Source organism: Portunus trituberculatus, chromosome 33, assembly GCF_017591435.1.
Source record: "Portunus trituberculatus isolate SZX2019 chromosome 33, ASM1759143v1, whole genome shotgun sequence".
NCBI classification, from domain to species: Eukaryota; Metazoa; Arthropoda; class Malacostraca; order Decapoda; family Portunidae; genus Portunus; species Portunus trituberculatus.
Window position 1 is genome coordinate 15,325,134 of NC_059287.1, and position 25,508 is coordinate 15,350,641.

General features: G+C 41.2%; 1 protein-coding gene across 7 annotated transcripts in view; it reads right to left on the minus strand.

Moving 5' to 3' along the window:
- The window catches only part of LOC123512167 (C2 domain-containing protein 5-like), a 25,522-nt gene extending 970 nt beyond the window's left edge, over positions 1–24,552 (minus strand). The window contains exons 1-21 of one of the 7 annotated variants that reach the window (XM_045268382.1): positions 24,395–24,552; positions 23,476–23,664; positions 22,974–23,142; positions 22,302–22,445; positions 21,804–22,020; positions 20,785–20,940; positions 16,308–16,513; positions 15,880–16,056; positions 15,564–15,732; positions 15,052–15,313; positions 9,848–10,071; positions 9,583–9,647; positions 9,231–9,367; positions 8,729–8,971; positions 8,159–8,260; positions 7,589–7,801; positions 2,456–2,684; positions 1,465–1,751; positions 951–1,076; positions 695–841; positions 1–448 (exon numbers count right to left, since the gene is read on the minus strand). The exon at positions 1–448 is cut by the window's left edge and continues 970 nt beyond it. In XM_045268382.1, coding sequence (XP_045124317.1) covers positions 359–448; positions 695–841; positions 951–1,076; positions 1,465–1,751; positions 2,456–2,684; positions 7,589–7,801; positions 8,159–8,260; positions 8,729–8,971; positions 9,231–9,367; positions 9,583–9,647; positions 9,848–10,071; positions 15,052–15,313; positions 15,564–15,732; positions 15,880–16,056; positions 16,308–16,513; positions 20,785–20,940; positions 21,804–22,020; positions 22,302–22,445; positions 22,974–23,142; positions 23,476–23,652 — 3,540 coding nt within the window. In that variant the 5' untranslated portion in view covers positions 23,653–23,664; positions 24,395–24,552 and the 3' untranslated portion in view covers positions 1–358. Of the gene's footprint in view, positions 449–694; positions 842–950; positions 1,077–1,464; positions 1,764–2,455; positions 2,685–7,588; positions 7,802–8,158; positions 8,261–8,728; positions 8,972–9,230; positions 9,368–9,582; positions 9,648–9,847; positions 10,072–15,051; positions 15,314–15,563; positions 15,733–15,879; positions 16,075–16,307; positions 16,628–20,784; positions 20,941–21,803; positions 22,021–22,301; positions 22,446–22,973; positions 23,143–23,475; positions 23,665–24,394 lie in introns of all 7 variants that reach the window. The other 6 variants (XM_045268381.1, XM_045268380.1, XM_045268379.1 and 3 more) reach the window with 6 other exon arrangements.
- Positions 24,553–25,508: the final 956 nt, after the last annotated feature.

Here is a 25,508-nt window from a genome sequence, read left to right on the forward strand (position 1 = left end):
TTTTAAAACCACTAGATGAGATTTAAGTGATAAACCTGAATACTACCGTAGGAAGTATTAAGATAGAGGTAAGAGGTAAGGACAAGACTTTCTACTTTCTCTCAGCCCTATTCTCCCCACCTCTCTAATGCAAGAGTTCACCAGAATTCTTTCCAGTAAACTTTAAAATTTCTATCCGTCTTCTATATTTCCTCCTTCCTATGACTTGAACTATATCGGTGGCAATTAATTATTTAGGAAACTTTTGACATTTCATTTTGGATTGGCACTTCACTGGGTTATCTTTCTTACATAAAGAAAGAAAGTTAGAGGGAAGAAAGAGAACTCCACTCTCATTTTACATCCTCACCTGAGCTACTCACTCCTCCACCGGTGCATCAGACACCAGAGTCGTGGCATTGTACTGCACCTGCACCACATCCCCTCCCACGTTGATGAGACACTGACCCTGCAAAGTAGAAAAGATGAAGGAAATACTAATAACGTCATGGCAGATCTGATGAAGATGTCTGATAGTTCTGTCCTAGTTTTCTCCTTTCAACTTTGAAGTAGGAGATCTAAGTGAGAAATATAAACTTACCTGATGTTTGTTCAAGGCAGATTTAATGTTTCAGGTAATTTCTTAGATACCATGAGTTATTTCCATCCTGATTTTCTCTTTTCAATTTTCAAATATAAAAACACAACAACTTACCTGGTTTTTATAAGGATTGTGAAGGAGGACACACTCCGACATGAAGTAAGCTACCATTGCATTGCCTCCCAGAGCTGCCACATGTGCTCGAACTAGTGCCAGGACCTCCGTGACAAAGCTGCCCATGAACCCACTTAGTCCACCACTCTGGAGGAAGAAAATACAGTAAATAACCATAACAAGTCTTTCCTTTCTATCTCTGACAATCTCTCCAATGATATGATAAAAGTACACACATCCTCCTTGCCTTCCTCACCTCCTTAATGCTGGTGGACTCCCTGATGAAGAAGAAATTGAGGTTCCCCAGATAAGATTCGATGCGTGCCCCAGGGATGTATGACAGCGGGGTTATCTCCACTCCGTACCTCTCTCTTGGCGTGTACTGAGGACACAAAAGGTGCTGGGATAAGGAGTGGCTGTGTATGTCTTCACTTGTCACTTCTTATACTTCTTAATGCAATTGTTAACCAGTACTCTCAATCATTCATCCCTTTCTCTGGTAAACTATGGAACTTCTTGCTTACTTCTGTATTCAAATCTTCCTATGATCCTCCTCTAACCTGAACTCATTTAAGAGGGAGGTTTCAAGATATTTATCCTTTTCTTTTGGCTAACTCTCAAACCTGCTCAGGGACTGGCATCTAAGTGGGCCTATTTGTTTACTTGTTTTTGTAGCCCTTGGCCTGATTTCCCCTCTTACACAAAAAATATAAAAAATATGTAATTGCCCAACCAACCACAAGATGAGACAACCAAATATCTCTACTCACATGGCAATATTTTGGGTCATTCTTGGAGCGAAGGGAAGATCTAGCAGAAGATGTGGAAGAGCTGATGGAGGTGGAGGAAGGAATGGAAGGGAAGGAAGACACAGGGGTGATGGACAGGGCTCCTCCGATGCCTCCCGTTAGTGGTCTACTTGGGGTGGTGGTGGCAGCGGTGGTGGTGGTGGTGGTGGTAGTGGTAGATGGTAGAGGTTGAGCTATGGGCCTTGGCTTGCTGGTCTCCTCTGATGCCGGCACCAGCTCCTCCATTTTGAAGATCATCTCCCCATCATCTGTTGGTGGTGCTTTGGAATTGTTGTAATATTCTATTCTACCTGGTTCAAATAATTCAACACTTAATTCAGCTATTGTAGTCTTCCATTCTACTAGCTACTGTAGTCTTTTATTCTACTTGACTCAAATAATTCAACAGTTAATTCAGCTGTTGTTGTGTTCTATTCTGCCTGGTTTGTACTATTCAGCTATCTAGTCAATCAAAGCATCTATCACCTAATAATTGTTGTAATATTCTACTCTACTTGGTTCAAAAATGTAATTCACCAATTAATCAATCAACGAAGTAATTTTTTCTTGTCATTTTCTATTCTATTTAGTTCAAACAATTCAAGAATTCACTAACTCATGCATTTATCACTCAAGTAATATCCTATTCTACAGTACTTGATTAAAATAAATTGGCTATTTAATTATTATTATTTCTAATGAAGTTATCTATTTACCTATCACATAATCAACTACCCAAGATGAAGAAATATGTCACAGTTGTTACTTATTTCATATCACACACTGTACATAAACACAAAATCACTTAGGACTATTAATTTTCATACATCAAAATCAAAACTCAGTCAACAGCAAAAAAAATGTTATAGAAATCATCTATCTAATTCACAATCAAAGTTTAATATGCAGATACAACAAAAAATGCCATCCATAGAAGCACAAAAGAGAAAGTTTACATATCAAGCAGTCATACCTTGTTTAGCTTTCTTCTGTGGGACCTCAGGATGGATGGAGTGGGGCACAGGGACTTGGCTTTGAGAGATGGTGGTTTGGGGGAGGGATGGGACATTGGGAAGAGACCCTTGTCCCAGCACCATCCCAAAGAGGCTGATCTGTATCTCGTCCTCCTCTGGCAACTCCACATTCACTTGAAGACCCGAGATGATGCATGGAGAAAGTTTACGAACCTTGAAATATACACTCTGAGGGGAAGAAGGTTAAAGGGAATGAGTTTGTGGATGAAATAATACTCTCTGTGGGTTCATAGAAATGAGAGTTAGTGGATGAATTATACACTGTGGGAAAAAGGTTAATAGAAATGAATGATCAGATATAAAGACTTACTGACTAATACTATTCCATTACTCCTGTTAAATATTTCAGATATCTAGCTTGTGTCTTTTTACCAAAATAATCACATAGAAGTTTATAGGAACAAGTGACTAGAAAAAAAGATATAATTAATAACCAACATCTGGCTTCACAAGCCAGAGGACCGGGGTTTGATTCCCTGGCTGGGTGGAGATATTTGGGTGTGTCTCCTTTCACGTGTAGCCCCTGTTCACCTAGCAGTGAGTAGGTACAGGATGTAAATCGAGGAGTTGTGACCTTGTTGTCCCGGTGTGTGGCCTGGTCTCAGGTCTATCCGAAGATCGGAAATAATGAGCTCTGAGCTCGTTCCGTAGGGTAACGTCTGGCTGTCTCATCAGAGACTGCAGCAGATCAAACAGTGAAACACATAGACTTTCAGACACACAGACTCACAGACACACAGACTCTCAGACATACAGACACATAGACTCTCAAACACACAAGAGTCTCAAACACAGATACACATACACACAGACAGAGACTCTCAGACACACAGACACATAGACTCTCAGGCCCACAAGTCTCAAACACACAGATACACAGACTCACAGACACAAAGACTCTCAGACACAGACTCTCAGGCACACAAGTCTCAAACACACAGATACACATACACACGGAGCTGTCAAGCAGGACGCACGCATCTGAGCAGCGCTGATATTACTTCAAAAGGAGTTGGACCACAGGCCTAGACGTATATACAGGGGGAAAGGGGGCCATAGGTTCTCCTATCTCCAAAGGAAATAAGTGTTAGACCACATATAGCTAATTAATGAACAATGAGAGATGGAACCAAGTAGCACTGCCAGGCATACGATGGAACCAAAACATACACCGAGTGGGAACCAACGCATTATAGAAACCCCTATAGGTTTAAGAAAACTGACTGATGATATTATGGATAAGGATTTCTCAGGTTTCCAGGATGAAAGAAGTAATATGAGAAGACTTGTTAATGTAGAGAGAGAATTAAGATACATGAAGGAGGTGATGACCAGTCTTATGCATAAACAAGACCAACTGCTTGCAGAAAACACAGCCCTGAAACTAAGAGTAACTGAATGTGAGAAAGTAAGTGAAATAAACCAAGAATTGAAAGAGGAGATTCTAGAAATAAGGAAACAAAATGACGTTCTTAAAACATGTCAAAATTATGAAAGCTCTCCAAAGAACTTGCAGGATAAAGTGCAGCATGGGATTACAGACAGGGTAGAAGGTGGTCTAGGTGATAACAAGTTGAAAGAACTAAGAAATGAATGGAATCAAGAGCAAGAAGAGGAAAAAGTCAAATTTTCAGAAGTGGTAAGGAGGCAAATTCAGGAGAACACCAAAGTCACTGTAATAGAGGTTATCAAGGAGAAGGAAGATTTAGTACGAGATACAGTGGACAAGAAAAAAAGCTTTGTGATTTATGGGATGAGAGAAAAGAAAAATCCAAATAAATTCACAAGAGAACGTGAAGAAAGGGAAATGGCCCAAACAGTTATCAAACGAATACAAGACAGCACACAAGAATTTGAGCAGGAGGTAGAGGAAGTGATTAGACTGGGAAGGTACAGTGAAGGAGGAAAGAGACCAATGAAGGTAAAAATGAGATCTCAAGTGACTGTAGAGGAAATTATAGCTAGTAAAGGGAAGCTGGCCGATGATATTGATCACAAGGAAATATGGATAAAAAGAGATATGAACATAGAGGAAAGGGAAAAGGACAAAGTGCTAAGAAGTGAAGCTAAGGAAAAAAAAATGAGAAAAGGACAGAGACAGAGAAGAAGAATTTTTACTGTAGGGTTCTGGATATGAGACTAAAGAACTGGTACCTAAGGAAAAAGAGGAGGTCGTGGAGGAAGTAATAAATTAAGAGTGACTTATACTAACATAGATGGTTTGTTATCAAGTATATTGGAAGTAAGGGATTATTTGAAAGAGAAAAAGCCAGATGTAATGTGTATTGTTGAAACAAAACTGAAAAAAGAGATCCATGTCAACTTTAAAGAGGAAGGATATAATACCTGGAGGAGGGACAGGAAGGATAAAGGGGGAGGAGGAGTGCTAATAATGGTTCGTGATAACATATGTGTGGAGGATGTGCAATATGGAGAGGATAAAGTGGAAGTATTGGGAGTAACAATCAGAACAGAAGATTTGAAGAAAAGAAAAATTATAGTCACTTATGTTCCACCAAAGACTAATACATGGGGATCAGAAGAGCATAAAGATATGCAAAGAGAGGCAATAAAGTGCCTAGATAACATGATAAGAAGAGATAGAAGAATACTCTTAGTTGGAGACTTTAACTGTAAAAAAATAAACTGGAGAGAGATGGAAGTAATGGAAAATGCTGGGCAGTGGAGTGAGAAAGTGTTACAACTAACTATAGTTAATACAATGGACCAATGGGTGGAGGAGTCCACAAGGTACAGGGGAGAAGAAAAACCATCGTTGCTTGACTTAGTCTTCACAAAGAAACCAGAGTCCCCTCCAATCATACAATACCTTAGTCCAATGGGGAAAAGTGATCATGTGACAGTAGAGATACAAATGCAGGAAGACGAGATAATTTACAGAGAAGACTATAAAGGAGAGAGATTAAATTATGCAAGAGAGGATTTTGAAAAATTAGGGAGTTATTTTGCTGCTATTCAGTGGAGTAATATTATGTGCAGGAAGACTGTATAAGAGAAATATGATATATTCTTACAAAACTACTATGAAGGAGTAAAAAAGTTTGTTCCTGTTTATAAAGTTCAGAAAAAAATACATAATTGATACAATGCTAAATGCTTACAAGCAAAAAAAAGGCAAAGGATAAAGCGTGGAAGAAACTTTTAAAGCAGGGAAATGACTACAATAGTCGGCAGTACAAAGATACTAGAAATTAATATATTAGAGTAAGGAGAGAGGAAGAAAGAAAGTTTGAGAAAGATGTAGTGGATAAAAGCAAGGATGAACCCAAACTTTTCTACAAGTTTATAAATGGCAAAACAAAGAATAAGGAAACAATTGAAAAATAATTAAAGAAGGAAAGACATACCAAACAGAGAAAGAAATGTGTGAAATAATGAATGAAAGCTTCAAAACGGTATTCACTGAAGATGATGATTTCACAGAACCTAATAGGACATTGAATTGCCAAGGATTACAGGAGATTGCAGTGCACAAAGAGGATATTGAAAGATTAATGGACAGGTTGGAAATCAGAAAAGCAATGGGGTCAGATGGTGTATCAGGCTGGGTGTTAAAAGAATGTAAAGAGCAAGTACTGGAGCCAATTTGGGAAATAATTAAAAGTTCAATAAATGAAGGGAAAGTTCCAAAAGAGTGGAAGAGAGCCAATGTAATACCAATATTTAAAGGAAGAAAGGCAACTGAACCACTAAACTACAGACCAGTGTCACTTACAAGTGTCGTAGCGAAGTTATGTGAAATAATTATCAAAGAAAAGTGGGTTAAATTTCTAGAAGAGGAGCAAGTCATATCAAACAGACAATTTGGATTCAGGACAGGGCGGTCATGTGTATCAAATTTAATAAGCTTCTACTCCAGAGTTATTGCAGGACTTGAAAACAGAGATGGATGGGTAGACACAGTATACCTGGACATTAAAAGGCATTTGATAAAGTCCCTCACGGAAGACTTCTTTGGAAACTAGAGAACATAGGAGGACTGCGTGGAACCTTGCTCGAATGGACAAGAGATTATTTGAAGGATAGGAAATGAGAACTGTGATCAGAGATACATACTCATCTTGGAGTAAAGTAACTAGCAGAGTGCCACAAGGGTCAGTGTTAGCCCCCATTATGTTTCAAGTTTATGTAAACGACATTCACATTGGGATAAACAGCTATATGAATTTATTCGCTGATGATGCAAAGTTGCTAAAAGTTATCAAAACCAGAGAGGACTGTCTACTGTTACAGGAAGATTTAAACAAGATCTATGAATGGAGCAAGAAGTGGAAATTGGAGTTTAATGCCAAGAAATGTCACATAATGGAACTAGGAAAGAGTAAGAGAAGACCAGTATGGAACTATTTAATGGGACAAGAGCAAATAACGAAGACAAAAGAGGAAAAAGATCTTGGAGTGATCATACAAGAAAATCTGAGCCCTGATAAACACATAAACAAGATATTTGGACTATCATATAAGATGTTGACTAATATAAGAGTGGCATTTCATTACATGGATAAAGATATGATGAAAAAAATCATCACAAGCATGATACGCCCAAGGCTGGAATATGCAGCAGTGGTATGGTCTCTGAGCTCTAAAAAAGATATAAGAAAACTGGAAAGGATACAGAAGATTGCTACAAAGATGGTGCCGGAATTAAAGGACCTCACATATGAAGAACGACTGAAGGAAATGGGACTGCCAACCTTACAGGATAGAAGAGAACGTGGGGACCTAATAACAATGTATAAGATAGTAAATGATATTGAAAAAATAGACAAAGAAGACCTGGTGCTGTTGGCGGAAGGAGATGGAAGGACAAGAGGACATAAAAAGATCAGGATGAGGCAGTGTGTGGAGGATGTTGGAAAATACAGTTTTCCACACAGAACGGTGGAAATAAATGGAATGCATTGGATAAGGAAATTGTCACAGCACATAGTGTGCATAACTTTAAAGAAAAACTAGATAAATGGAGATATGGAGACAGGACACTATGAGCCCCACTAGAACCCTGTACAATACAACTAGGTAAATACAGACTCACAGATACACAGACACACCTGAAGCAACTTGTCAAAATAGTGGTTGAAAATGTTGTGACTCAGCAAGGCGGGTACTTTTGCCCTCCACACACGAGTGAACATTTGCAGGTTGGTGACGATGGTTTCCCGTGGCACTCCAGGCGGTAGTTGAGTGGTTACCGCCACCATGTGAACCGGCGGACTGGCCTCCACTAACAGGTCAATCATTTCTGCATCCTCCATATCGTCAAGCTGCCAAAGGAATCCGAGAAGTCAAACATATTCAACTGAAAACTAACGAAGTTTAGAATTAAAGGAATACTGACCTAAATTAAGCATCGTAAAAATATGGTTGGTCGTCTTTCCTCAAAACAGTGAGATATATCTATTTCAAAATAAGAAAGTCTAGAATTAAAAGAATAACTGAAATCAACCACATAAAAAATTTAAAAACTCACTGAAGAGGAAAACCTCAATATATATTGGCTAACTCTCTCGGAACTGCTTGGGAACTGACATCTAGATAAGTGGGCCTTTTTGTTTGATCATTTTTGTTGCCTTCTTACAAAAAAAAACTCACTAATGGCATCCTGACCATGAGTACCTCACCTCCAGGACAGAAGTGTCTTTGTTGCCTGAGGAGAGGTCAATCTCAGGAAGGTCATCTTCGGAATCCTCGGTATCCGAGGGCACTCCTTCATCACCAACATCCTGCAGGAGCAAAGTGGAGGCCAGTGAAGGATAACTATGACAGACTTAAAGAGAGAAAGGTCAAAAGGAAATGAGGAAAGTGGAGGCCAATGAGATTTAATTAAGACTAACTTAAAGATGATTAAGATGAAAAGGTAACGAGTAAAGTGAAGGGCAATGAAGGATAACTATGAATGATGAGAAGAGAGAAAGATGAAAAGGAAATGAGCAAAGTGGAGGGCAGTGAAGAATAATTATGATGGACTTAAAGAAACATCAAAAGGAAAAGAGAAAGAGAAAAAAAAAAGATATGAGAGAATTAATGAAAAGAAATGAAAAGAAAGAAGGCACCACCACATCATGAACATGTGGTGCTGGTACAAAATGCTTGAAGAATCTTGAAATGCAACAGTGAAATAACTGACAGGAATAACATAATTTTAAAGCAAATACTTGGCCTGAAACACTATTAAAACTCTGGTAACTCACAGTAGGCAAGTTTTTGAGGCCGTAGCACTCCTTGTTGCGGGCGATGGTGGCATGGAGCAGTTTCTGTACCTCCACTCGCCGCTTCTCGTCCTCCCGCCCCGCCCCCCCTGTGGTCACCCGGGGCACTGGCGGGGGAGGAAGTGCCGTCAAGAACACTGCCGTTGCCGTGGCCACCCCAACAATGAGCCGCTCACCCACCGTCACCCGCACCCGCAGCCCAAACAGTGAGTTCATCCCCTTGATCTGTAAGGAGGAATGTGCTTCAGATCAGGAAGGAACTCAAAACTTAATGATACTTGAAACTGTCAGAAATTCTAATGATAGAAAAAAATCAAAGTATTATTAAGCATGAAAATTCTACAACAATTTGAATAGTAAAGCAAGTCATGTATAGTCTCAAAATATATAATGAAAATAATACAAAGGTAAAGCAAAATTTATTATTAGACAATAGGAGTTTATGGTCAATACATCTTCAAATGCAAAGCCACCTTCCACATACCTTCATCTTGTTAATAAGGTGTTTATGAAGCTCATACTCCAGGAATGGCAAGGAGTCTGAGATTTCCTTGGCATTCAGCTCACCCTTGAGGTCCTTCTTAGATCTGGCAACTCTGGCTTGGATGAGACAACCTATGCCTGGAAGATGCAAGATGAAAGTGACACAAATGACAATAAAGGGAGAAGTAGAAAAAAGTAATACACAAGTGCAATAAAAATACAGTACATAAAAAAATTAACTCATACAGTATCACTTAAATAAGCCAGTTGTGAATTCTTTGGTTGAATAAATGATTGAAAAAGAGTGGCATTATGAATTATAGATGCCTAAGCTGATTATTACTGCAGCTTACCAGAGACAGGAAGGCACGTTGGCAGCTCCAGGGTAGTGAAGAGGACATCTGGCACTTTTCCTTTTCTGAAACAAATTTGCAAGAGAAATTGGGAAAAGCTAAATCTATGAAGTCTTACTAAACAATTACCTGAACCGAGAATGATCTGTCCTTATATTTACTAAAATCAGTTGTTTGCTGCACAAGTCAAGCCATCTGTAGCACCTCTGAGGCCAAGAACACAGGCCCTGAGACACCACCACACCACCACACCACCTCCACTCACCTACACACGGCACACTTGGAGATCTTGACCCTGAATGGAAGAGATGTTTCAGAGTAGGGAACGTGGCACATGGCACACAGCGGGGGCAGGGTAGGAGCTGCTGAGGTGTGTGTGGGGCAGCCTGGAGTGGGGTTGCTTGTGGACTGAGAGGGACCACTGCTGCTGCCGCCACCTTCCCCACACACCCCGTCTTCTATGCAGGGGTGACTACGACTCATGCATGTCTGTTGGGGAGATGAGGATGGACGTTTAAGCAGCCTGAATGTTGGCAATCCTGAGACATCAAAGACAGAAATAAATGTCATACCTCAACAATATGCCATGATCCCATTATAGGATTTACCAAGAAATAGTAAGGGGAAAACAATCAAGTAAAAGAGAAATTAAAGACTGTGAGTGTATGCATATTCCACATCTCACAAAATGATGAAACACACACACAATAATAAAACAACAAAGGTAGTAATTCCTTCAATAGTATGTTTGCAAGAATGTTTCTTATTCTTGCCTTTTAGCCTTAAGTCATTAACATACTAAATGTCCTCAAATATCAATAAGCCATCCAACATGTGCTATATGAAAGGCTGCATGGCAAGATTAACTCTAGTCATTAGTGATGGATCTCAACTCCCTTCACATTGTATTGAGGGCAGACAAGTAACAAAACTTCAAAATGAGAAGAAAAAAACAGTGCACTGATACCCAAAAAGATGGTTTGTATATTATGCTTTTAAATTGTACGAGTGTATGATTCTTCCCTGTATGTGAAATTAGGAAGAATTACTTATTGATGATCTACTGATATTTTTCTCTCAATGGACATTTAATAGATGAATGATAAGAAATCTTACTCCAAAGTCATATTCCAAGCTCTGAGTGGTGCCATGAAGTGCTATACATCATGCAGTGAGGCAGCAGCATGTATATCATAGGCTGGAATAAATTATAAGCCCCTATTTCCAACACCTATACCAACAAATCTCACTAATTTCTTTAAAAATATTGCTAATACACAAAAGTCCATGTAATGATTATGAAAATGTCATTTCTGAACTCCTCTATGGTATCACACTTCCCAACAAAGTGTGAGGGAAAGCAGCAGTCTGGAGTGAGGATTGAGGGATGCTGGAGGAGCAGGACAGTGGCACAGCAGGTCAGCGATGCACCACCAAACTGACCATCAACGCACTGCCAGCAACTTGTATAGTGGCTTGGCTCACTGCTTCATCTATCACATCCCCACTATGCTGAGATATCATTATACATTCTAACAATATTTTCAGTCGTGAGTGTGTATAGATAAAACAATGACTAAATTCATACATGGAGGTACAGTGTAATTAGTACATGACACTGCATAAACTGCAAACTCATCCCAACTAAACTATATATAAAAAAACCATTTATTTTTGTTGTCTAGAGCTGTGACATATTTCAAAGTAGGGAAGTAAATCAGGCAACTCACTGGAGCTAAGGAAGTGCATCCATCCATCCATCAACAAGGAATGCCACACAAGTGATCTCTCTACAAAGTAACTTCTTGTTTGCCACTCTTTGTTGATCAACAGACACTTATATTCAATGGAAAGTAACTACTGAAGGATGGCATACAATTAAAACGTCTCTTTAAGATCTACATATAAAAGTGGTTCTGTTAGTGAGTGGATCACACTTATATTTCTTCCTTTCTTTTCCTTTACCCCATCCATTCGTCGGTTCTTGGTAGCACCGGCTGCTCTGGAGGGCGAAGCCTCACAATTTGGTAAGCGTAGTGAGCCAGCCCTCCGCAGCAGCTAGAATGATTCGGTATGTACACAACAGCTAACACAAAATCCTCTGCAATCCTAAATACCAACATGTACACAAAACATTAATTCAGACATTCAAGAAAAATGTCTTAATGTAACTATGTATGAGTAAACCCCAGCAAAGCAGTACTTCAAGATTCCAGGGTCAGTCACAATGGTAGCCACAGCAGAGGCTGGAACCCAACCCTGACCCAGAGTGTCCCTGCCTGTCATGCTCCACCTCACACTACAGGGATGCCAAAACCTCACCTCACACAGAGCTCACTGCTGCCAAACTCCATTGATATTGTCTCTCTTTCTCTACAGGGGAAGGGGAATCTCAGGAAAACAAAGCTGCAGGGGAAAACCTTACCCATACTTTTCTATGTACAGTATTTAATATATATCCTTCCAAAACAATGCCTTAATGTTAACTACAGTAAAGTATAATGTAAAATAAAGCCCAAACCCTAATTTGATTGAATAATAATGTACAGAAAATAGAAAGGTTGAGGAAGACACAAAAATCTAGAAGAGGCACTATGCAATGCCTTTCTATTCTTAAGAGTACACAGCAATTATTCTTACCACTAATGAAAACCGAGCAGTGCAATGTGCTGCGTGCTGTGGAAACTAAAACAAAAACAAAACAATGCATCTAGCATAAAAGAATAAAATGAAAAATAAAAGAGGATCTCATTGTTTATATGGACAGAATGATATGGTTAAATCATGTGACTGGAAAAGTGCAGAAAATTCTAAGAAAATTGGATTTGGATTTGAGCAAGCAATACAAGCATGACCTAAAGATTTGAAGTATAGTATTATAGAAGCCAAGAATTATAATTCATGCCAGATGTTAGATATAATTCAAGAGAAAAGAGAAAATACTTAATTTTCCTTAAACCTATTTACCAATATTCAAGTGATATATCTTAATCGTGAGTGCATTAAGCAAGCAATAGTACAAGGCTGACTACTGCCTAGCAAAAAGAATTAAATTAATCAAAATAAGAAAAGAGGATGCAAAGAGTGAAGTGAGGAAAAGAACAGCAGTGTTGAGTGCAGTGGTGCTAATAAAACCTTCTTCCAATGAACTTGTGTGAGTCAGAACTCAAGGAGGTGAGTTACTTATACACTGATGTACAAATTGCAATACTTCCAAGTGTACTCCAGTAGAAGATGATGTCCTTAAACTCTTAGTGAGGCTGCACTGATCTTTATATTACAGCAGAATATTGAGTACAGCAGGTTTTTGTTATACTGACATTACTTACAAGACAAATGAATGTTAAAAGGTCAAAGGACAGATTTCTACTTAATAACAAAACTGTGAGCATTTGGTTTAGTACTTCAGTTGACAGTGTAGTGTTAATACAAAAAACAACAAAAAACAACACTGTGCAGAGCAAACTAGAGGCAAGATGGGATCTATGGGATTATGGGTGTGCTGGCATGTTAGAATTGACTCCCAGTACACACCAATACTGGAGAAACAGAGAGCCACACAGTTTTATCAAGTCATTTGGGTTGTGGCCACAGAAGGGAGCCAATAAGTAGTGCAGCACCAAGCTATTTCTGACTTCTGAAGCTGCTAACATGTAATATATATAATACATAACATTTATATTCAACATATTGAGGATGTTAACCAAAACCTTTGATAATTTGTCAAGTCTGCACCACCTTCATTACTGTGCAAGTAAATGTTGGTGACTACTATGGGAGGGGAGGGTGGGGGTCAACAAGGGAGCAACACAGTCTGGGAGCTACTGGTCCACAAGGCTATTCACAGACCAAATAAGATCAATGACATGAAGGGAGAGGAGTAGAGGAGGGTCAATCTGTTGCCTTAATGCCGGTGAAAAGAACATTCAAGCTTGAAGATCAACATGGTTAGATCCTGCTGACCCATAATCCTGAGCACAGTGAGTGAAAAGAAGTGAAACAAGGCAGTGCAGGGGAGGCACAAACACAAAAACTGTGCAGTGTCTTTTCTCACATTTTTCTTGATCGTATAATAAAAGAATATCTTATTTGCTTCGTGAACTCTCTCAAAGGACAGCCATACCATGCCCTGTGAATAGTAGGCATGTGGAGGCCATGTTTATAATTACTCACAGTTTGCTAAGACATGAGGAAAAATAATAATCACAAATGTTACCTTCAAAAAAAGTTAAGAGCAACTCTATACTAAGGATTGAAACGGAGCACTGCAATTCCTTAATGAAAAAACATTTTTGTTCTGCTCTCCTCCACCCTGTCTATTGGAAGAAGGTCTGTTGTGTGTGTGTGTGTGTGTGTGTGTGTGTGTGTGTGTGTGTGTGTGTGTGTGTGTGTGTGTGTGTGTGTGTGTGTGTGTGTGTGTGTGTGTGTGTGTGTGTGTGTGTGTGTGTGTATTTGCCTTTGTGTCTAGCAGTCAGGAGGCAGAGAGGAAAGCAAGGTACTCACAACAAATCGTTTAAGAGGGCGAGGGCTTGAAACTCTATGCCTCAAGCACACCTATGGAGATTTTTAAAGGTAGATCACAGTCTTCACACCCTCCACTGTATCTGCCTAACTCCTTATAACCTCCTGTACCACTGACTATCTTACCCACAGCCCTGTAAGGCACACACACTCTCAACACCTCTCATATTCCTGTGATGGTTACTGGTGCTTATTTATGCAAGGATCCTTCTTAGTAATAGATCTCATGAAACACCTCGCTACATGTCTGTTACTGCTGATCATTTTGCTGTCACAACATAAGGGTGTAGCACAGTGGAGGGACAATGAGTGAAGGCTTATTGGCAGGGCACAATGATATTTACTATAGTGACAGAGCAGCCATGGCCAGACCACTAATTCTGTAGCTGGGTTATAACACTGCCGCTATATTCCTTGCCTATCATAAAGGCAAATGAAAGGGATGAAGGAAGGGGATCAGAACACACCCTCCTATATTTCATTCCCACACTGTGGCACGGCAGGACATCATGCCTCAGTTATCCCACTTGACAAGCAAAAATGATATCTTTGTTAAGGATTCCAATCATTTTCATGTTGGAATAGAAAAGGAAAGAGACATATTATACATAATGTTTCACTTTATTCCTGGAAACATTTGAAATTATCCTGAAGAAGAACAAACAATTAAAAGTATCAAGACTTTGCATAGGAAAGTGCCAGAGATAAGTGTTACCTAGCATCACTCTTTAGATATACAAATTATATAAAAATACAAGAATAATCTCATCAAAATCTGCACTAACAATGATTAAAGCACCCTCTGTAACTGTCTCCACTCAGCCATTGTATGCAGCTTACAAGGAGATCTTTGGCTGACTTAAACACAATCATCTGAACCTGACCACCTGATCTTGGGTACTCAACAAAAGCTACACAAGGCACACTGTGGGAGCCAGACTGACTAACCTGCGAGCCTGTGTGTCCCTCCTTGCAGGCCTGGATCTTCCCTGGGGCCTGCTGTGGCACTCCCCCCTGCTGCATCTGTTGTTGTTGCTGCTGTTGTTGCTGCTGTTGCTGTTGTTCAAAGTCCTTGCGGTCAAGAGAGAGGGTCATGGGGTCACGGAGGGATCTTGGCAGTCCCGACATGCCCCCAAAACTGTCTGTCTCCAGATAGCGAAGGCTGATCACAGCTGCCGTGCCAGTGGCATTGAGCACAATCACTTCGTCACTGCAATGCAATACAGCCATCAGGTGATAAGGAAAGAAGTGTTTGAATTTATCTTTGTTTTTGTCTTTTGTATCTTTGTGTTCTAGCCAAGGATAATAATAAAGAAGCATGAGAAAATGCCCACCAAGGTACTAGTCTCTAAACAGCAACATGGACAAGAACAACTGTTGAAACCTACCAACAAATCACTAGACTATGAAAACAAAGATCCTGAGTGTCTCCTGCACATCCCAGTCCAGGCAATACCTACCTTATAGTAGTGAATTCCTCATAGCCTAGCACCACATTACAAGCCAAGGCGCGAGTGTGGGACCTAATCTCCATCCTGAGCTGCGTCCACCAGTTGTCCCGAGTCTCTGCTTCCTCCGGGGGATGTGGCCGGTCCAATAGCTTGACAGACCGGGCGCTGACAGTTCCTCCTGCAGCGTGTGGTTAAGATGAGGTTATTATCAGTGCTTATATTTCCTCTGAGGCTGCTACTGGGAAATAAAATACTGGACATGATTCTTTTACTGTTATCCTTGTTGGTATCGTAAGGTCACAGTGCTACAAGTTAAACTCCTTACCTAGATGAAGGATGAAGCCAGGTGGGAAGGACTTCATGGTGAGGAAAGGATATTCCAGAAGGTCAAAGGACTCTTGAGTCATGATAGGACGGTGATGAGAGGCAGACATTGTGCCGCCTCCCACCTTCCCTACCACACCGCCACCCGAGGAGCCTCCACTCCCTGCCAGGCTGCTTCCTGTGTTTGAGGGAGAGACTGACAGAACTCATGATGACACTGGTGACTTTGAATAATGTCTGGAGTTATACTGTGTCCTTAGAGTTAATGAGGAAGCTTTCAACACACTTATCCTCTAATTTCTCATGATCCTTTTGATCTTTTTTTGGAGGACTGGCATCTTAGTAGGCCCTTTTAATTTTTCTGGTCAGTGTCCCTTACATAATAAACAAAAGTACAAAGTCAGGATATAAGGCAATGAGCATACTGACCTTTAGGTGTGATGGAGAGGTCAGAGTCTGAAGAGCGTCTGTTGATGGAGACCCCAGGAGTGCGTGCAGGACTGGCCAGCTTCCCGGAGTGTGTGGGTGAGGAGTTTGCAGCTGTGCCTCCTGCTCCTGGCCCTCCCCCAACCACTCCATTGGGCTGGGGGATGGGGGCTGTCTGTGGTGCATCAGGCTCTGGGGGCAGCGGACTCCTGGACACGAAGGAGGGGTAACAGCCGCTAGTGTGACGACTACGGGCCAAGGGCCGCTTGGGGGAGCCGACAGAGGGTGCCGAGCCTGGCCGGACCTCCGCAAGCATGTCTAGGCTAGAGGCGGGGCGAGGCGAGGGCAGGGCGGGAGAAGGAGGAGCACACTTAGCACACACTACTACATCTAAAGCAGACTCCAGCATTTCTTGATTCTCCATGCTCACACTATGAGGAAGAGAGGAAGGAGGAGGAGGAGGAAGAATGGAAAGTGACAGTGGAGGAGGAAGTGGAGATTGGCAAGTACTGTAGATGGTAGGAGGGGTGGATGATGGTGAAGAAGAGGATGATTCTGAGGTGAAAGAGAAAAATGATGATTCCTTTGCAGCAATGAGCTCAGTTCCTTCCCTGCCTTCTACAATACTGCTAGTGAGGAGGGAGGGAGTTCCCTGCACCCCATGACCAAAGCACTCCTGCCCCAGAGTGCCAGGAGAGGTGCGGGACCTGGCAGGAAGGATTGGTGTGGAGGGAGTGACTGCAATGGCTGGGAGGAGAGGGAGGGTGGATGAGTGTGTGTATGGATTGGAAGACTGGAAGGAATTTAAGGTAAGAACCATCTTTCTTTTCTCTGATTCTGCTAATTCTATTGTGGATCTATAAGTGGCAGGGTGGTCTGCCTCTGGTACACAGCACGGCTGGGTGTTGTCTGTGAAATCAGGGGGCTCAGGAGAGGGCTCTGAGACAATGGAGGAGAGTGGTGCCTTTGTAGCAGCCTTGTGGCAGTCTGCCCTGTCACCATCTATCAGGTGCAGGTCGTTCTGACCCCGGATGGTCTTCAAGAAGAGTTTGGGCCTCTCCTTGCCCGAAAAGGTGTGGCACTTGGGTCGAGGTGGAGCGCCAGGGTAGTTCTCCAGCTCTGTCAGCTGAGAGTCACTGGAGGAGCGGCATGGGGCAGGCGGTAGGGTTAGAAGGGCAGGCTCTACATTTTCCAGGCTGTCCTCACTCAGATAGAACTTTTGCTTCTTAGGGGAGCAAATAGGCAAAGGTGGCTGAACTTGGCACTCTGGGCTGCTGCCATCAGAAGAGCCCTGACCAGAGCTGCAGTCCTCCTCATCAGAAGACACCAGCTGTATGGGGGCGGGCTGCCGTGTCCTTGCCGCCGCCAGCCGCTGCTTGGCAAAGATGCTTCTGTTGAGAGTCGGGTCGGAGTGGGCAGCAGAGACTCGTTTGAAGGAGTACTGGATGCTGGTCACCTCTGGGCCCTCCTCATCCTCCTCCCCTATCTCTGCCTCCTCCAGACCCACCACCTCCACTATGTCAGGGGAGTCCAGATCCCAGTCATCTCCACAGTCATCAGGGGAGGTGAGGGACTCTCTGGCTTGTCTCAGGGTTAAGTGTGGTTGTCTTGGGGTGCCACGGACCTTCAGGAGGCGCCCTTTAGTCTTGTTACCTTTGGAGGTGCCCCCGATTTGCCTGGAGTGGACAGTGCCAGTGTCAAAGCTCTGTGATTTCTCTAGGCCAACACGCAGCCGCATGACACGCTGGGCAGTGCGACGCAGGCCAGCCCTCAGGGACTCCAGACTGTCGTGATTGGCTGGCTTGCGGGAAATGAGGGCCGTCCCATGGTGCCCTGACTTGCCGGCCCAGGCCTTGTGGTGTTTGGGGCGTCCTCTGCTGGACTGAGGCCAGCCCATGGAGGGATTCCGCTGCATGAACACAGGCGGATGCTGCACAACAGAGGAGGCAGGGCGAGTCTTTCGCTTCCCCAGGGGACCTAGGGGAAGTCCCCGCAGCGTCCAGCGGCCCCCCCTCCCATCCTGGCCCTCCCCCACCCCTGGTCCCACCATCAGGTCCAGCCACTGAGATGGCAGGGTGGGAGATGTGGATGGAGAGGGGTGAGGGAAACCACTGTGATGTGGGTGGAGGCTGTGCATGGGTGCAGGTGGCAGCCAGAGGCAGGAGGGTGGAGCTGAAGCAGTGGACTGCTTGTGAGGAGGAAGATGCACCACTGAGATGGGCATGAGTGGGTGGGAGGGGCTCAAGGACACAGCATAGATGTTTTCTAGCACCAGATCCTCCTCTCTGGGAGGAGGAGGAGGAGCAAAATGCACAGGAGACAAGAGAGAATGAAAGGGAGAAAATGTAGAGAGAATGAGTGAAAGCACACAAGGATGTATGATGAAAATATGAATAAAATTTACATGGAAGGTGCAAATGATGGATATCAATTAGAAGATGAGGAAATAACAGAAATGAAATGGAGACCAGATATTTAGGAAAAATAATTTTGAAGTCATTAGATGTAAGATATTAAGTCAGGAGGAAGAAACACATCAACCAATACAAGCAAGACACGAATTAGCCAACACGCCATACCAACAACCATAATAAGGTTAGAAGATTATATTAGCAGGATTACATCAGGTGGAGAAGGATGATGAGAGAAAAAGATGGAATTAAAATTAATATAAATTTAGAGAATGTCAAGACAAGCAAAAAAAATCTACCTGATGAAAAAAAATAATAAAATTGGATCCACAATGCAAAAAAGTAAGTAAATAAATTGAAACATGGAGCATGACCTACATATATTACTAAAATCACAAAATATGATGACTGCAGAAAACAAAACAAGCATCATATGATAATAATAATAATAATAATAATAATAATAATAATAATAATAATAATAATAATAACAACAACTACCAAGAAAAGTGATACCAATAAAAACAAAATTTCTAACACCAACAATAATAATAAAAGTCAATATTCATCTATATACCAGGCTGTCATCACCCCTACAGTCAGGCGGCTGAGATAAGGCGTCAACAAGAGGGTCTGGGGGGAGGAGAGCCATCCCTCCCTCTCTACACCTTGCCTCACCATAGGAACAACTGCTTGGAAGACAGTCAATCACATCACTCCATCATGTCACCTTTTTCAACACAGAATATAGAGCAACCAGTGCATAGAGTCAATAATCAAGTAACTTATCCCTCCCCCACTGTTAATCCCTCACTTTCAAGGTCTCGAACATACTGAGAGTCAACTGGGAGACTTTCAGATCAGTAGGAAGTTACAGAGAAAGGCAAAACATGATGAACACAGAACGTTACTTGACTTTCGACGTTAACTATACTGTCATGTGTCTTGGTGTTCTCAAGGCATTCATACCCAACACATTTACAATCATCCTCAGCAAGCATATTAAGATTCAACATATAATAGTAATTCCAGAGACGATTAAGAGAGACACACACGGCACCAAACAGCCGCAACAAGAGATGAAACAACACAGACGACACTAAAATGTATGTGGAGTGAGAAATAGAAATCATGGGAATAGGAAACAGAAGAAAGATAGACAGAAAAATTAGTCATAGAGAAATAATAAAAACAGACACAGAAAGCTATACTATACCAAACAAGAAAAAAAAGGGTTAAAAAGAGAGTAAAGCAAAGAAAACAGATTGAAAAGCTAACAGCAAAACCATAAACAAGTAGAAGAAAAGATTCAAAATAAAGAAAGACAAGACAGACAAAAATAATATAGACAAGAGAGATAGTAAAAAAACATAGAAATATAAACAAAAAGAGAAACAAGAATAGAGAAACACAAATAACACAACACAAGGAGGAGCCACCACAGGAAGATGAGCAGACACAAACAGATACACAGAGAGCAACACTCCCACAAAACAATATTACCAGAGAAACTAGTGGAGCACGGGAGCAACAGAACATTAGCCGAGAAGAATCCATGGAATTTTTCACACTGACAAGACAAGCAATCAGCAAGTGTATTACAAGCTAGAGATGTAAAGCCTTTTTTATTTTTATTTTGGGAAGCCTTTTTTAATTCAGCTTTACACTGCTTTGTCTTACTGGCAGTTATGACACCCAGAAATAAGCCCCTGAATACTACAGTCATTTATAAGCATGATTAGTACATTAGCTGCCTGAAAGATTTGTTATAGTTGCCTCTATGTAATTTTTACTCCCTAAGAGCAGAACCTAGCATTACTATTTATCAAAGCAGCATTTCAATTCCTAAGAGCCAAAGAAGTATTCATAGGATGCAAAAATCAATCAAATAAAAAAAAAAAAAAAAAATGGACATCATGAATTTAACTGTAAAAATCATTCTCACACACACACACACACACACACACACACACACACACACACACACACATAAACACACACACACACACACACACACACACACACACACACACACACACAGCACAGGGCCCCTGTCCCGCACCACTCACTCTCTCTGGTTGGTGATCTCTCGTAGTGGTGAAGGGGAGTGTGTGGTGCCTCCTCCCCCGCCTGTGTCGTAGTGCAGCCTTATGAGGGTGACTGCCGACCCCAGACCTCTCACCACAATACCCGTCTCTCCCTCAAGGTCGAAGTACTGACGGTAACTGCAAGGAGGGGCCAGAATATACATTAGAGATAATCTGTCATACATCACATTTCCTAAAAGTTACTAGTCAATTTGGTATCCCTCTCATTAGATCTATGATATCTGGTTCTAAAACTGAGGATTCTGGGAAAGCTCTATAAATAAGCATATAGATTACATTTGAAGTGCTGTCTTCTAAGCAAAATACAATCAGATAAACTCAACCACAGGAATTACAAGTGATGAACTGATTTTAACCTCTTCTTACAGTACAGAGCAAACAAAAAACAAAGAAGAAAACTCAGTCTAAAAATAAAGAAGACTTAGGGACGGTGCAGCGAGACATCAACATAAGAAAAGGTATCAGAAAAACAAGCATAGAATAATAAGCCATTTGACTTAATATGGCAAAAATAAGGACATGACAAAATATAGATTAACAAAATAGAATACATGAAGGAAGCACACTTAATTAATCTAATCTATCTACTAAACATAACACTCTGATAGACACAAACTAGGAACAGAATACCAATGAACAGCAATGAAAATAATAAAGAAAACATGGATGAATATAAGAAAAATTAACTTAAATACTGAGACACATTTCAACTATGATTTTTTTAGTATGATTAGACAATTTCATTTGCATTAGGAAGAGTCTATGGAAGTCAGAAGATCAATTGCTGGAGTCTTTACTATTGTAATGCCCAAACAAAATTTTCAAACTGTATAAAATCAACAAATAGTAACTAGGATGAATATGAAAATACAGCATGGTACGAAAGGGTTAAGCAATCCAATAAGAAAAAAAATCATGACTATAACTACAAAACTAGAAATAAAGTACAGTAGATAAGGTAAACCACTACAAATAACCACCTGATGACTGCATTCCCTCCAAGTTCCAGTACTTTGAGGCCAATGCGACGCTGTAACTCTCCAGACAGCTTAAAGAAGAGCGTCTGTCTTGCTTCATTGCTGGCACGTGGAGTACGAATCTTGTCTATCCACTGGTACTCTGGGTCATCATTCACCACCAGCTCCTCCACAAAACCCACAATATTCTGGCAGCGGTACCCAGCGGGGATCTCCGGAGCTGGGTGAGTGGTGGGTGATAGAACACTTGTGATTATGAAGGCAGATGAATCAAAATGTCCAGGATGTGTTTGTTATGCTGAGGAAAGGTAGCATTTATAGAGAGATGGTTTTGTGTGTGTGTGTGTGTGAGAGAGAGAGAGAGAGAGAGAGAGAGAGAGAGAGAGAGAGAGAGAGAGAGAGAGAGAGAGAGAGAATAATAGTTGATGCCAATAATATACTGACAAATTAACAACAGGAAAGTAAGAAGGATTTACTATTGTAGCTTGACTAATAACTCACTGAAGAAAAATTGGACTCCACACGATGACTGTCGAAATCTGTTGAAGTCCGAGAAGAGGTCCACCTTGACGACAATATTGACCTCCCCTCGGATTCCATGCATTGTGTCATAGACGGGAAGCCAGCCTGACATGACTGCTGTGCCTGGAAGAAGAAATTACTGATAACAGAGAGCACATGAAGCCAAGAAAATCACCATCACAAGGCAATATATTAGATTTGAATTACAGAGATGAAAAAAAAAGACGTGAAATATATTGATGGTATTCAGATTTCTTTTCATAACCCAATTTGATTCTATGTACTTCTACTCCATTATGGCTTTATGGAAACTGACAAACACACACACACACACACAGTACTAGCAGTAGTAGTAGTAGTAATTCATTGACAAAAAAGTATTTACAAGAATATAGCATTTTCTTCTACAAAACCATAAGATCTGACGGTGAAATAGAAAATAAAAACAACCATAATTAAAACATTGTCCAAATCAAACCATAAATGCATAAAATCAAGCGTGCATGCACACACACACTACAACAGATTCAAATTACACTCATTACACACACACACAAAAAAAAAAAAAAAAAAAAAAGATGAATAAAAAAATGAAAAAAAAAAAAAAAAAGAGGGTAAAAAAGCAAAACCACACAAAACCAACACACTGACCAGGCTGGGAGGGGTCGTGGGGTCGCTGGGACGGGAGGTGGCACTGTGGGGGAAGCAGCAGGGGATTCAGGTCCACGTACACCTTCCCTATAGCATCATTGGCAGAATAGGTATCGTGGTCCATCAAACGGATCTGTAGTGGTTCATCCTGAAGTTCCTGATCATCCACCTGAGACAATGAGGAAATGTGAAGGTGTTTGCTGTTTTTTATATTTGATAATTGAAATGGTTCCTCTTGTAAATTTCATATGTATTTCACCTTCGTTTTACCTTACTAATCTCTCTCTCTCTCTCTCTCTCTCTCTCTCTCTCTCTCTCTCTCTCTCTCTCTCTCTCTCCTCATATATTCTCTTTGCTTACTGTACCTCCACTTACCACCCTCATCCTTTCTTCTTCCAATCTTCCCATTTCTTCCTTCCCTCTTCCTCTGTGCTTCCTATTTCCACAACCTCTTCCACTTTCCTATTCACTTCCATTTACCCACTTTCTCTCTTTCCCTTACCTCAAACCTGAACCATTCCGAATTCCACTGCGGGTTGAGGCTTTTTCTGAACACCTCTGTCTTGAAGTTAACCTGGCCGAGCTTCACTTCTACATAAGCATCAGTTGTGTCCGATGATCTGTCCATCACTGGCAGGTTGCGCCCTGCCAAGACACGAACTTTCACCTTCCCAGGCATGGCGGCCTTAGTCTGGGGGTGGGGAGGAGAGAGAGAGAGAGAGAGAGAGAGAGAGAGAGAGAGAGAGAGAGAGAGAGAAAATTATAAAAGAATGGGGAGGCGTAAGAGGAAATAAAGAACGAAAGGCAGAGAGAGAGAGAGAGAGAGAGAGAGAGAGAGAGAGAGAGAGAGAGAGAGAGAGAGATTAAAAGTAGTTATTCTTTCAATGATATATTTTTTAGCTTTTTTTAACCACTTATAAAAAAAAAAACACATAAAGCAGTAAAAAAAAAAAGAATCATAAGTCCTGAAATAGTAAAAATACAAACACCAGATTAATACAACTTCCCATACTATTACAACATAACTTGATTAAGAACTATCCAACTGCAGCAGCAACATAGAAAGAAAACAACTAGCGGTAGTGCAAATCACTCACACCAATCAAAAATTATAAAACTTCATGACGAGATAATTAAAAAAAAAAAAAAAAAGTTACCGTATTTCAGTTATTAGCCCATTTCCCCGCAAGTATAACTCACCTCAAAAGTGTGGCAAGCCCAAACAATCACTAAACATAGCACTGGTCACTTAAACAAACCTGAAATGAACGGGCACCATAACAAAGGAGTAACAAACAAAAAAGTGGAAGTCCGCGAGTTTCAGAGACAACTTGCCAAAACACCTCACTCTGAAGGGGGGTGACTCGTGTTTAAATGCCTAATTCCCTGCCATTTTGAGCTTTTATGCTGCGTTGCCTCACCTGTAGCGGCTGCAGGAAGAGGAGGGGGCATTGGGAGCGTGGCTGGGGGCTGTCGTTGTGTTGAGAGGGAGAGAAATGAGAAAGGAAAAGGAGAAACTCGTGTTATGCCACCGCCATGCTGTCGTCTGCTGGAAAGTAGCCCAATGTATCCTAGACTAGCCCAATCAGTGCTGCCAGAGAGAGAGAGAGAGAGAGAGAGAGAATAGTTCATTTTGAAGCCTATCATTATCATTACTATATTTCCTAATGTGAAACGATGACTAACTTACCTACTTTAATAAGAATCTAAAGGAAATACAGAAACAAGCAGGGAATTCAGAAGCGTATCAGAGGAAGCGATGAAAGATTGAGAAAATACTCTAGTCAACTTGCACTCGCAAGTAAAAGCGTTTTCAGTAAAGGGAACATCACATTGGCCTATGGTACACAGAAGGCGGGCTATGGTTCTTGGTGCGAAACCAGTTTATCCACTTCCTGTTATTGAAAAAAAAGAAGAAAAGGAAACTAGAGGAGAACCGAGAGGTGTACTTTATACGAGTCGGGATGGTTGCCATGATCCCAAACTATCGACATGATATATGCATATATCATTTTTTTCAGATTAATGAAGTATTATTTAATATTCCAATATGAAAAATTTAGGCACGTTCTTTTTAGTTTAGATAATATATATTATGTTAATTTTTTTTATTGGGATAGCATACGGAGAATTGGAATGGACATGAAGCTAGCCCAAATTTGCTCCACTAATCTCGGGAAAGTTTCAGCTATTTGGAGCGGTTGTTCCTCGTTCCCCGTATCATAGGCCAGTGTGATACCCCCTTAACACTCCGCAACACATGCGGCAATGTGCGATTGAAATTGCAAGTCGCTAGACGCAAAACGTTGTGACGTCATGGAGAGATATTTGAAAAAGGGGTGTCTAAATGTAGAGAAGATTTCGAAGTTTGTGAGGGAAAAAACACCTCTGGGACCCTAAAAATGAATTATAAAGCAAAAAAGCTTATGCAAATTGACGTTTGACAAGATAGCTGCCAGTCTCCAAGAACGGTTTCCTTCTATGCAGGGTGTTGTTGGAGGTGAGGATTGAATACTTGTGATGATTTAATTTAAT